This window comes from Simochromis diagramma, unplaced genomic scaffold (genome assembly GCF_900408965.1).
Source record: "Simochromis diagramma unplaced genomic scaffold, fSimDia1.1 OVJJ01000603.1, whole genome shotgun sequence".
Classification (NCBI taxonomy): domain Eukaryota; kingdom Metazoa; phylum Chordata; class Actinopteri; order Cichliformes; family Cichlidae; genus Simochromis; species Simochromis diagramma.
In genome coordinates, this window is record NW_024387414.1 from 6920279 (window position 1) to 6934214 (window position 13936).

A 13936-nucleotide genomic window follows, 5' to 3' on the forward strand; every position below is an offset into this window, starting at 1 on the left:
CTCGAACCGGCAACCTTCCGATTACAAGGCGAACTCCCAACTCTTGAGCCACGATCGCCCGCTGCTTATGTGCCAATCCTCGAATTAGAATGGTGTGTTACACCAAAAAGCAGTGTTTCCTGTGGGAAAAAAACTTCAGTTCAGCAGGTTAGTCAGGTATATTGATGCCTGCCCAACAGAATCCGTGATGGAAAATACAAGTGGGCAGTCCCCGTGTCTTATTTTAAACGATCAGTCATTTCTAACATGCTAACTCTATCCCTTCCTGTGTCATGTTTTCCGTTCCAGTTGTCTCCCTGGTCAGGTTACTGTTGTGATGGTCATTGGTGTCATTTAGTTCTTGTCTGATTGTTTAATGGGCTTACCCACTTCACAGTGTTGTATTAAATCTAAGTCATAGCTAAGGTGTAGCCCTAAAACCTATATAGTTTGGTATGCACTTCCTATGAAATGTAACTACACATATCGACACAGACCTCAACAAGCTCGAGGGGTATGTAAACACAGTATGTTTATTTACACAAGGATAACACCTCTGTGGAAAAAACGTAACAGGTTGTAATTGTATGAAGCCCGCTTACTATAATAATATAAAAAGCTAGTATTCTGTCGATGTAGACAGATGTTGGTTTTCTTGGTTTCATAGCTTAAACAGTCTAAGTGTAGACTCAGAGTTGACCCTGAAATATTTTCTCCTTTCCACAAAGTTAACTGTTGATCAATATTGAGCTCTATGTCCAACATAAACATCTTAGTTTCACTCATGAAGGCAGATTGCTGAACACACCCCAGCACACAAGCGTAAATGCAAATGACATTGTCCACTACAACACTGAGTCTCCAGGGATTTAAAAAAATACTCGAAATTAACTGTCTTGGACTTCACGTGGTTTGGTAGCAGGGCCACAACTGGAACCTGCAGCAGGTGGAGAACTGCCCGCTGTAGTCTAAGAGGATGAAATAAAGTTTAAGATGTACTGGAGAAGCTTCTGGTTATATTACCCAATTATTTATTTGTTAAAACTTACTTTGCAATAAAAAAAACATTTTACGGAGAAGAACCTAATGAGCTAGCTTTGATAATTCGTTTAACCGACCATCTGAACATCTGTGCAGTTATGTACACATGCCTGATTTTACATACACCCATGTAATACAGCCTGTGCACAAGCCTTCTTTAAAAACGTTCTCTCTCTCTCTAGTGACCATCCCAAACAGGTTTTACAAAGAAATGGTATGTGCTCTCCCATCAATCATAATGCACACATGAAGTGAACACTGGATGTGTTCACTGGATGAACAGAGCTGTGTTGCGTGTGCACATTGATAGGCTATACCTGTGGAATGGTCATTAGACACTAGAAATGTCTAGTGTCTAAAAGTAACATTCAAAACTATGGAAAATATGGAGGTAGCTGTTTTTAAAAGATATTGGGGGAAAAAAATAAATGCTGCTGTAATCACTTTCCAGAGGTCTGCAGTCCTGCCTTGAACGAAAATAAATAGTCGTCCTTGTATCTAATAAGCCTTCAAAGTGGGCCTCCTGCTTGGTATTTCATCTTCTCACCAGTGCATCTTGCAGGTGTTTTTATCATAGCTACACAAAATAAATCTTTAGCTCTTTATTTTGACCCATTTCTCTAACCTGTACCACCACCCACACGGGCAAAGTAGACACTTAATGCAATGTATTCTTCTCAGTAGAGTCTTGACAGATGTGTGTGAATCCACTCTTGTTGAGAGTGTGAATTAGAAAGGGAATCCAGTTTAGCCTTTTATCGCTAACAGGAATAATGATCTCTTAGTGTTTTGCTTTCAAACAGACTGTAATTATCAACAGGAAGCTTCAGACCACACATCTCCAGTGGGGGGGACTCCTCTCACTAGGAGGAGCGAGGGAGGAAGAAGAAATCCAGCATGTCGTCTAATATTCCTGTTCCTGAGCAAATTAAAGCTCCCGATCTGTGTGTACTCAGAGCGAATGGTGTCATTAAAGGAACTTGGAAATGTTATTCTTCATTTTGAGTGAATGAGTTTTTCACAAAAGAGCCGACAAAGACAAATTCTATTTAGGTTTTAAATTAATCAAATAAATATCTGCCATTTGATTTCATTATGTCTTAATTACTCCATCAATGTATGCATTTTATTTCCATTTTACATGGTGCTCTGTCAAAGTTGGTTTGTTTGTTTTGGGGTTGTGTTTTTTTTTTTTTTTTTTTTTTTTAAAGCTTTTTTTATTTTGTAAAACTGCATTTTATCAGCATATTCTGCTTTGTGGAAGGTATGTTTAATAGACTTTTTAAGTGTAGCCAAACATTTTCCTGTTTTTTGGATAAACAAAGTCCATCAGATCTCATCTTCAGCTAAAGCAATAAACAATTTTAAAGCATTTTTGTTTAGATTTGTACAAAATTGTAATATATTTTTCTGTTTATATTTTAAGCCTTGGGTTTTTCCAAAGTCTTCCTGGTAATGTTTTGGGTAAACTTGTGTAAGTAAACAAACTGATTATGGACTGTACCTTCACTTCAGTTCTCGTCTTTGTGGCAGATATGTTCTCAAGATTGCTCTACAGAGTTGCACAACTAAAACATTTCTAGGAACTCTAACTCCATTGATGGTTAATGGATGTCGGCAGCCCAAACACAAACACAGCTGTTAAGGTCAATGGCGTGCTCTGTCTTCATTGTTTTCCTCTATGGCGCTAAGCACTTTTTGAACAGCCTGTTTGTCGGACTGAACTGACAGGCAGGTTGTCACATGTGTTGGAGGTCTCTTGTACTTGACCACTGGATGGCTAGTTGTGATCTCTGTTATCTACTTGGAGACTCAAAAGATGAACAGCACAATAGTGGCCAGCCATGTAGAGCTGTGAATGGGCTGAATGAATCAAGACCCTTGTTCTTGCTTTTGTAGACGGCACACACAGACTTTTGACTGGCTGGTTTTCTGAATGACTGATTCACTGACTGAACCTGTACACTGACAGTCTGTCTGGCCAGTACAGAATATGCTTTGTATGAGACTGGAAACACAGCGAGATTGTTGTGTTTTCTGTACATCATCAAGTTCTTCCCAATTCAGCCTGAGTGCTGGAACACACTGGGAGGCCATGGAGTGTGTGAACTTGAGAGAAAGGGCGGGGATGCTTCCACGCTCACTGGATTCACACAGCTTGCACGCACACCAAACCTAAAAAATGAGGAAAACAGCGAGTGTGGAAACATCTGTTGCCTCAGTTTCTCAGTGGCCACTTTGAAGCTGTTGTGTATGGCTTTCAGAGTTTTGCATTTGGTTATACTTAACGTATTAGTCAAGGTGGCTTGGTAATTATTTAATATGCCTAAAGAACGAGTAACACATTCACCTAAAGCGGGAAAAACATACAGAAAACAGTGGTGTGTCAGATGAGGGATTTGAATAAAAGCATTTTATTTCCAGTGTAATAGTTAAAAGATATTCATTATACCATTAAAGTCATTTGTCATTGATGACAACATAACAATTAAGTTTTCAGTATTCCTAATTCAGTTTTTTTCCTAATAAAAATAAACAGGTAAAAGTCTGTTTTCCCAAATGAAGATAGCATAACCTAGAGGACACCAGTGATGTGCAAAATGATTTTGGTGACACTATGCTACATACATTTATTTTGTTTTATTTGCATCGAGCAACTATTTTCATCAATATGTTCAAGCTGTATGAAAGTGGTTGGAATTTTGTGCAGTTGGAAAGAGAGGCATTGTTTGGGTTTTTACAGCATTTCTGTTTTGGAATCTTGATTTGAAGAATATCTTACCAACTGCCACTTTACTAAATGAAATAGTGGTGAGTTGAGCCATACTGTATGTGTGTGCATGTAATGACCGTTGAAATGGTCTAACAATAGCCAAGATAGTGACCTAATTCAATCAGTATCCAAATGGTGTGTTTGAGTCTGGTTGGTGGTTGCCAGGTTACACTGACAGATGGATTGAAATTGTCTGTAGTGTGTGTGGATTGTGTGTGTAGACTGTTTCATAGACAATCTGGCAACTCGGGTACCATTATGAACATGAGAAGCTTACTGATGCATGCATCCTTAACATTCATAATAAAGTTTGAGATCAGATGGTCTTGAAATATTGGGAAAACCGAGGAGTGTTAGCAGGCATGCACAACAAGATATGTAAAATGAAGTACTGTTTGATCCTGTGGTATTTACTTGTAGTGAAGTAGAGGGGTAGAGGCAAAAATCCAGACATTTTCCCGCCATTAGGGTGGTGACTAGTGTGAGTTTCCCAGCCAGCCTTCCCACTGGGCTGGTATTTCTGTTTCCCTGGAAGCGCTGTATTGGCTTTTTGACGCACAACAAGTGATCTTTCTCCCACAGCCAGAATGCTCTATAATGACGGAGTGGAGAAGGTAAACCATTTCCCCGAATGGACATTAACAACTATACAACTGCCTACAACAACTTTTGACATCCCATCACTTAACTCTCAATTACCCCCAACAAACAAGCCAACAAACAAACTAATCCTTACTGGTTAATGGGAATATGAAGCACAACCTGTTCCCATGCAAATGCTGTGATAACAACGAGAACCACCTTTGCCAGCAATCAGCATGTTTTGATCAAACTGTTAATTCATTGTTTTTGCAGTTTTATTCCTTTCAGCTGCACTTCCATGATAATTTACATGATTTTATTAACCAGCTTGTTTTCTGAGGTTAGGGGAAATACTGACATCACTCAAATACAGCCCAGTTTCGTAACTTTCCACAGTAAGATATATGTAGCACACTCAGAACAGCTGGCTAATGAGGATTCAACCAGATTACCACACAGCGAACATATACTTGACTTTTCTTTATTCCTTGGTCACCAAGAACTCAAGTGTTTGTTTTAATAGTCTGCTAAATGTTTAGAGTAGATCACCAACATTGCATTCAGGAAAAAAAACACCAAACAAAACTTTGAAGTAAAATCACATTTCGATCTTCTCTGGCTCTTTTGACTGAAGAGCTCAGGCGATAGCAAGATATCTGTCATCCAACAGTGCACAATTTGCAAGAATGGCTACTTGGTGTACGTTTTTTTTTTTTTTTTTTGTTGTTAGGCTTGTGTACAGGCTTGTACACAATAATCATTAGATGAACCGAAATTTAATTTTGCACAGAGTCAAGGTCATGTTTGTTGTTCTCGGTAGATTTTAACTCTCATTAATTTGTGCAACATAATCAACCAATGACAAGAAAACTTATCACCTTTTTTCTGTACTTCCCACCTTACAATAATTGTTTTGGCTTGTTTTGTTTCTGCATTAACTACTACATCACTGATGTTTTGGGATGGTGTTAATGTTGGATAGAAAAAAGATTAATAAATAAAACAAATTGTAATGCTTAAAAATGGTAGGAATTTTTGAAGATTAATTGTTCTCTGGTGATCTGAAACTCAAATTGCTTCACACAAGATAGCGGGACATTTTATTTTATTTTTTCCCCCCTCTCTCTCGTTTTGATTTACTGACCAACAACTTCCCTTCTCCTGTTGTTTGGGTGAGTGGGTCCAAAGAAAGCTGCCCCTCTCAGCCCACTGGTTCTGGACAGCAACAGAAAAATCGCAATAGAGTTGATCCTTTTAGCTTTCAAAATGGTTGCCTGCTTGTGATGTGTTTAGAGGACATCTGTAAATTGTAGCTGAAAAACTTGATCTCATTTCCTCATCTGTTAATTTGTGGTGTGTAGATTACAGACGCTGCATTACGTGTGTATGTGTGTGTGTGGAAAAAGATGCAATATACATCTTCATTTCCATCTTAAATTCCTTCCTTTTCTACTTCACTTCACCACTTCACTTCTTCACACTCTGTACCTTGCTCCCATCTCTTCCTCCTCCTGCAGTTTTTCTTTCTTTCCTTTACGCTTTCTCTTTTTCATTCTCTTCCTGTTTCCTTTTCCTTGCCTTGTGCTGCAGCGCTGCATCAACCTGTCTCTAAAAGTGTAGTAAGGGGGATTGAAAGTGAGAAGCTTTATGTTGCAGATGTCCAGCTGAATGCTGATCTGCATTACTGTATGCACCCACTGACCTCTCCACCTCCCGCCACTGGTCAGTCAGGGAGTTGTGTTTAGGGGTTTGCATGCAAAAAGCCCCAGTTTGAGTCAAACTTTAAGCAGAGAGACTCTCTTTTTTTCACCCAACCCTCAGTGGACCTCAGGCTGTACATTATTGCATTTCAGAATTACACCTTTCCAGCTTACATCACCCCATTGTAAGAGGTCAGAGGGCAAGATGGAGTTTTGGGGGACTGGTAGACGCTGTGAGCAGAGAAAGAACATTTTGTGCTTGTGAAATGCAGCGCTCGTTTCCTCCTGCTGAGCACAAACAGCCTGCTGAATGGTTGGTGGGACCACACAGTCTGAAGGTTCTGATTGGCTTTTGTGTCAGTTGGGAGATGGGCTAGAAGGTCATCTCATGGTCACTGGCCAATCGGGGAAAGACAGCAGTTTTCAGGAACTTCCTGTGTCACCCAGGAGTAAATGACAAATAAAAAAAATTAGCCAGTGATACTAAAAATACCTGACAAATGGATTCTGTAGTTGATTTTTGATTTGAAGTTAACATTAGGGCTGTGCGATATGACCAAAATCTCATATCCCGATATAAGACATTTATCATCCCGATAACGATATAAATCACAAAAATTTTACATTTTCAGCTAATTCTGTGAATCTCGGGCCAGTCGACTTGCGTGAAGTGTTTTCAGCTGGGCGTCGTGTAGCTGGAGTCGAGTGTTACATAAGTTGAAACGGCCTCAATTTTCTTTGTGAGTATTTATTACACGGTGTGCTGCGGGGAAAGCCTGTTCTAAGCTTTATTTTTTTAACACCTGGCGGCTCTTTTTAGCTTCTCATGCGTAAACACTCTGCATTCTATTTCACGTGATTCCATTTATTTTGAAAAATCTCAACAGGATCTTCAGCTTTATTGTGAAAGGTTTATGTGGAAAATAAACATGCGGACGGCAGAGCCACGCGATGGTTTTACCGTCGTCGTTGTTGCTAATGACAACGCATAAAAACAACAGCTTGTCTGTCTGTAGTGTGGTTATATTAAATATAAGAGGAAGAGAGAACTAAAGGAAATCATACAGTGACCATCAAAACGATGAAAAAATATTGCCGTAAACAGTTGATTTTTGCGACACCACGAAACAAACGATAGCGTAAAATGAAACGATAGATGTTTTTATATTGTCATCCGATATATATCGTTATATCAAATAGCCCTAGTTAACATTATAATTAGGAATTTGCTAGGCAAGTGTACTGGAAGGTTTCTGTATTAGATGGTGTCAGTATTCAATATTTGGTCATGCAGGGTTTGCAAAATATACAAACGGTAGTAGTGTTAAGGGTAAAAATCATAATCACGAAACTGAACAACAAATAGTTGGCAGCTTTTGCAAGTTGTAGGTCACTGTGTTGTTTTTTTTTGTTTGTTTCTGTCTCGCATTTCTAATTCTGTAAACAAAAATAAATGTGATATTCATGTTTAAACATGTTGAAACTGAACAGAAATTACTGAATTTCCCGGGGGAACGCACCTGAGGGATTAATAAAGTTTCATCTAATCTAATCTAAAAACCAAGCAGCAGCATCTGGAACTGAAAAATGAAGCAAATGCAGAATTGCAGTTCCTCCAGCGGCCACTTAAAGCTGGCTCCAAAAGTGAGTCACTCCCTATAGACTATTACGGTAAAATGTCCGACTTTCTAATAAAAATAAGCAGGTTTTCACCCTGGAACAAAACCTTTTTAAAGCCTGGTCATCATCTGCAGGCCCCCAACACCATGGAATAGTTGTGTATGCTTGGTGTAGTGATTAATGCATTTGCTTTGCATGCAAAGGACCTCTGGTTAGATTCTGGGAGGAGAAACGAGCCTCAGGAGGTTACAAGCTAGTGTACTACTAGTGAACGTCCCAAGCTTGGATAAATGGAAGATTTATGTCAAGAAGAGCATCATGCGTAAAATCTGTGTCAAATCAAATATGCCGGACCATCTGCTTTAACGACCCCTACCTTTACTGTAGAAACACCTAATACTCTTTATCTAATACATCATATTAGGCTACTGTGCCTCTTAACTGCTTTTATACATACAAATAAACAGCTTGCTCTAATACGGTTTTAAACGTTCATGTAAGGAAGACTGACTCTTTTATCATTGCATTTAAACAATGTGATCTAAGGTTCAGTGCTCTTTGCATAAGGTACTTCCTTTCTGAACGTGGTAAATAAATTCTCCAGTGTCTCCCTCCTCTCTCCTGCTGTATGCAGAGCTGCCGGTCTTTCAGTGCCCCCACACTTTTGGATGTTTTATTATTAATCCTCTATTTATCCAGGCAAAATCTGAGATTCAAATCTCTGGCATCATGGCAGTAAAAATCAAAACACAAACAACACATAACGACATAACAATTAAAAACAAATACAACGGTCCATACAAACGAGTACAAATATGTGAAAAATATACAACAACTGATCATTAAAACGGTCACACTGACTGAAAGAGTTATCCTCTCGTTCCTTTAAAATGGACTTAAACTCCCTCATGACAACCATTTCTGAATCACTGTAGCTGTCACTATAAGGGGTGGATAGCAATACGTGGACATACAACAATGATGTGTAATGCGCTTTATGAAGGCATCTTATATACCAGGTTTGTTAGTGTTGAGGCTTTAAAACACGACTTCACAAACCAATAGGTAGTGCCAAAGTGAATGTAATTTCACAGTTGAAATGTAGTTTTGGTGCATTTCAAATGTGAAATTGAAATGAATTGATTGGTTGATCATCTAAAAATAAAAATAAACAATTTTGTCAATTGCTATGGCACTCTGTTTTTAATCATATTAAAGCAGAAAAGCCGACCTGTACTGGTTGATTTCCTCTTTCCTGAATACATTTGCTATTCTTTCTGCTACTTATACTTAAAGAAAATCAAAAATGGTAAATGGCCTGTATTTGTATAGCGCTTTTCTAGTCCCTAAGGACCCCAAAGCACTTTACACATCCAGTCATCCACCCATTCACACACACATTCACACACTGGTGATGGCAAGCTACATCGTAGGCACAGCCACCCTGGGGCGCACTGACAGAGGCGAGGCTGCCGGACACTGGCGCCACCGGGCCCTCTGACCACCACCACCAGGCAACGGGTGAAGTGTCTTGCCCAAGGACAAAACGACCGAGACTGTCCAAGCCGGGGCTCGAACCGGCAACCTTCCAATTACAAGGCGAACTCCCAACTCTTGAGCCACGATCGCCCCAAAAGCAGATTAACATTTAATAAATACAGCAGTGTGGGTATGCTTTTGTAAGTTGCTGCTTTTTAGTGTCTTAGAGTTGTTCAGAAATTGTATTAATGCAGCATTAACCCCTGAACCAAACACAAACTTCCTAATCTTTATTCTTTAAGCACAAACATAAACAGGTTAAAACCATCTGTTCAATCTTTCTTTTGTGTTTTAGTCTGTGCTATCATCCACTACGATCTGTCTTGTAATGCTTTATACTGTGTGTCCAGATCTTTCAATATAATATAACAAGTCTCTGTGGATAAATCATTGAAATATAAATAAAGGGGAGTAGCCATACGCATCTGCTCTGGCGTGTTGTCTTTGGTTTGTTTGACAGAGTTGGTGGAGGCAGCATGTTGAAACGTGTTCCAGTGTTTTATCGCTCAGCATTCTATAAACAACACATCATTTCTTATAACTTTGTGTTGTTTGGTGCTGGTTTAAACAGCCTCTGGCTAACCTATGTGGATGACACAATCAAAATTACAGTTTCTTTGGCTTCAGAAATCACTGTCCCTTTGTTTATGCCTCAAAGGACACACAACCAAATAATTTCAAGCAGGGATTTACAGTGTTTCCATAGCAGTTAGTGTTTGTTTCTGTGGCAGACACGTTACTGTTTAGAGTCAGTTTGAGCCAATCAGCTTATGTCATGTTGAAGCAGTGAGCAGTGAGCTGCAGTAAAGGTGGGTTAAAGGCTGCTGCTGCTCAGCTGCGTGATGGTGATGGTGAAAGGTATGTGTCAGCTAGTCAAATAAGCTGCCTTGGTGTTTTGTTGTCTATCACGCTTCATTTAAATTCCCCCGCCGCAGAGACAAAGGCCATGACGAGATGTGGCTGCTCTCTATATGTATGTCAATATGGTGTTTTTCTTCTGGAACTCCTCAGTCACTTTTTCCTGTCATCAGTTACAATATCCTCTTATTTAGAGGAACACCACAGCAACTGGACGAGTTATTTGTAGCTCTGTTGGCTGGAAAATCCGGAGTGGATCAAGGATGAAAGCACAGCTGAAGCACCTTTTTAGAATTCTATAATTATTCTGTAATTTTAAGAATACTACTACTACCACGACTACTTCCTTTGGCTGCTCCTTAAAGGATCGCCACAGTGGATCGTCTGTCTCAATCTTACCCTATCCTTAGCGTCCTCCTCTGTCACCCCAACTTATCTGATATGGAAATCTTGTTCTTCGTAATCTGTGTGTTTGATTTGGCAAAGATTTTACAGTAGATGCTCTTCCTCACACAACAATCCCCATTTTTCCAAGATCGAGACATGCATTGTGGCTCCCCATGGTTGGGTTGCCTTTTATAATAGTAAGACTAAGAAAACAAAAATTCAAATGTGGTTGGTTGGATATGAAGCAGCTTGCATGAGTACCTCATATGTGGCTCTTGGTATATTTAAAAGCTTTAATCTGGGCGGGTGTGCGTGCATGCATGCATTGTCAGTCATTCACTGGTAAATGCAAATCATTTGTGCAGAACTGAAGCCAGTAGTGTCATAACAGAGGCATGTTCACACTGAAGGCTGTCTGGTTATATTTATGTGTTATGGTTTTAGGTTCACTGCAAGCTCTGTTTGGTTGTTAAATATGGATTTGCATCAGTGGGAATAAATCAGTGTTGTTGTTTGCTCCAAAATTTTAACTTGTTTGTAGTGGTATTAAGGGCGAAATATTACATTTTGAATGGTGTGACGGTAGAATATTAAATAAAAATATTTTTAAAAGTCCAAATTAAAACATAGAGGATATTGGCCTTTTGCAGTAGCTGCTCCTAAATGGTGGTACACACTCCCCCTTCACATCTGGAGTTATTTTAAAAGTTATTTAAAACACAGTGTTTATTTTTTGGCTTTTAAACTAGGCTGAGGTTTTAATGAGGTCTTCTTCTTCTTCTTCACAATTGTTTGTTAAGAAGTTGATGTTTGCTTTTTTGTTTCATGTTGATTAAAAGATTTACGTTGTTCTTTAAGTGTGCCAGGTAAATAATAATGGCACATGGCACTCTACGATTGTGCTACAACCTGGAAATTTGAAAACCTTTTTGGTCTGCCTTCAGGGTGAGATTATCTTTCCTGCTGCAGCAAACCTACATGTGCATCATCTGTGCAAAACATTCACATAGGAAACGTAAGGGAGCAGTTAAATCTGCAGTCATCTTTACTAAATGACCACTGGGGCTCGAGTAATAGAACATGTTATCAACTCAACTCAGGGTTTGCTGTTGGAACCTCAGCCTCTCCATAGGCCAGAGTATCTTTGAGCAAGATGATGATAGCACAGCAGCACTGCCATCATGTATTTGAGTTTGTGTGGATAGCTGTATGAGAAACACTGAAAAGTGCTTTGAATTCTTGAAAAGCAGAAAATCAATTTTTAACTACAGGCTATGTACCTAAAAAAATTAATGTCATGTTCTGATGTTTTGTTTTGTTTTTTTTATTGTTTTTTATTATTTTCTGGGGGAAATTGTCTGACTAAAATACCCCCCTTTCTTTCTGTCTCCACAGTGGGGTGCCCAGAGAAGTGTGCACTGCGAGCGTGCACAGCAGACGGCGAGTGCTGCCACCCTCAGTGTCTGGGCAGCTGCACAGTCCCCGATAGTGACACAGCATGTACTGCATGTGTGCATTACTATTACCAAGGCCGCTGCATGGCTGACTGCCCCCCAGGCACCTACAAGTTCGAGGGCTGGAGCTGCATCAGTGCCGAGCTTTGCTCCAAAGCCCAATTTACCGACCTTGACAGATACGTTATCCATGGAGGAGAGTGCATGCCTGAATGTCCATCTGGGTACACACGTGCTGCACCAAACAGGTGAGCTGCTGTTCAACCTGAATTTAGCCTGGTTTAACACCCTCCTTATTGTTGCTTTGCTAATATTGAATTTAGTTCAATTCTTACTGTTAGCTTAGAGACAGCCAGCCATCATAGTCTCTGTATGGCCTTCAAAATAGTGAAGGCCGTTAAGCATGCCGAGGAATTTCACCTAGACATGCTTTGGCTGCTTCTGTGAAATGTTGACGTCAAATCTTTCAGGGACAGAAATTTTAAAAAAAAGAAAGAAAAAACCCCGCTAAACCAGTTTGGCAAATAGATGCCTGTCAAGAACGACGCTGTACATTCACTGTCTCCTGCCTTTCTCTCTGTCTGTCTCCAGTATGTTTTGCACAGCTTGTGATGGTCTGTGTGATAAAGTATGTGATGGGAAGGTCATCGACTCCATGACTGCTGCTCAGTCTCTCAAAGGCTGCACTGTTATCAAAGGCAACCTGCAAATCAACATCCGCAGAGGCCGTAAGTACTGCGGTGTAACACAGCAATACGACTGTTAATACTCGCATTTCTTTGTGAGGGAGGCCTGAGGAGCTGGTGTAGAACATTATGAAGATCTGTTATATTCACACCGTTAAATCAGACGCAAAAAGAAGTTATCACAGATTTTGCTACTTGAGAAAGTCACATGAGAGCTCAACAATTTGAATATATTTCATTGTGCATTCAGGAAAGCTGTCCTCATGGATTACAACAGTTTAAAAATGGTTCTATAATAACATTATTTTACAGTAACAACGTAATTTCCAGTTCAAAATAATCCTTATTTGTCTCCTCTTGGGCCTTTGTGCAGCCTGTGATTTAATCTACTGACTGAAACAACCTGGTTCAGTTCCCCTGTCCCTACCTTTAAGCTACCTTTGCTCTTATTGGCTTCCCTTCATAAATAGAAGGTTTGCAAATAGTAGGTGGGTGGAGCTTTTGTGCTCACAGCCAGAGGTTTAACCCATATGAAAAGTGCTGGCACACTCCAAAGCAGTTTTAAACTTTAAACAAAGAAAAATAACCAGGTTTGTTTTTTGTAAGCGGGGCTTAATGTTCTCAAGCTTAATGCATTTATGATTATCATATGGCCAGAAATGACAGGAAAATGTTGATACCTCTGTTAATTAGGTTCTACAGACCTTTTGGATGAAACACACTTGTTTAGTTTTATGTCTGAAGGTCCATTTTGTTCCAGGAATAAGTCCTGGCCATGTGCCTAAGATAAACATATTACATATATCTGCTTACTTTCACACAGTATAGAGTCAACCGTCTGAAATGGAGCATTTAGCCCATTTTAGTGTGAGTTTTCACTCATGGTGATTGCTTGTACACATGCTGAAATTTTAGCCATGTTTAAAAATTAGCATCCATCATTGTAACAGCATATATATGACACGAAATGCGTAAAATGATAATAAGTCCTCTTTAAGCCAGCAATGAAATACTAAAGGGTAAAATGCATCAATAGATAAATGAATGTGTTTGTGACGGTCTGTGTGTTTAGATAACATGGTGGCAGAGCTGGAAAGTTTCACAGGTCTGATCCAAAGGGTGACTGGTTACGTACGGATCATACACTCGCACACACTGAGCTCCCTTGCATTCCTTCGGAGCCTGAGATACATCGATGGAGAAAACCTCCATGAAGAGTAAGAACACACACACACACACTTCTCTACGTGGATAAACATACAGCCAAGGTTTTAATCTCAATGCCTTACAGTGGAGACGGATGTTTGTGCATTGGGA

At 39.6% G+C, this 13936-nt stretch overlaps 1 protein-coding gene across 1 annotated transcript in view; it reads left to right on the forward strand.

The window, feature by feature from the left end:
* The window catches only part of LOC120721548 (insulin-like growth factor 1 receptor), a 62502-nt gene that overhangs the window by 31575 nt on the left and 16991 nt on the right, over positions 1-13936 (forward strand). The window contains exons 3-5 of the mRNA XM_040011945.1: positions 11875-12181; positions 12525-12661; positions 13692-13836. Of these exons, the coding sequence (XP_039867879.1) occupies positions 11875-12181; positions 12525-12661; positions 13692-13836 (589 nt within the window). The remainder of the gene's footprint in view (positions 1-11874; positions 12182-12524; positions 12662-13691; positions 13837-13936) is intronic.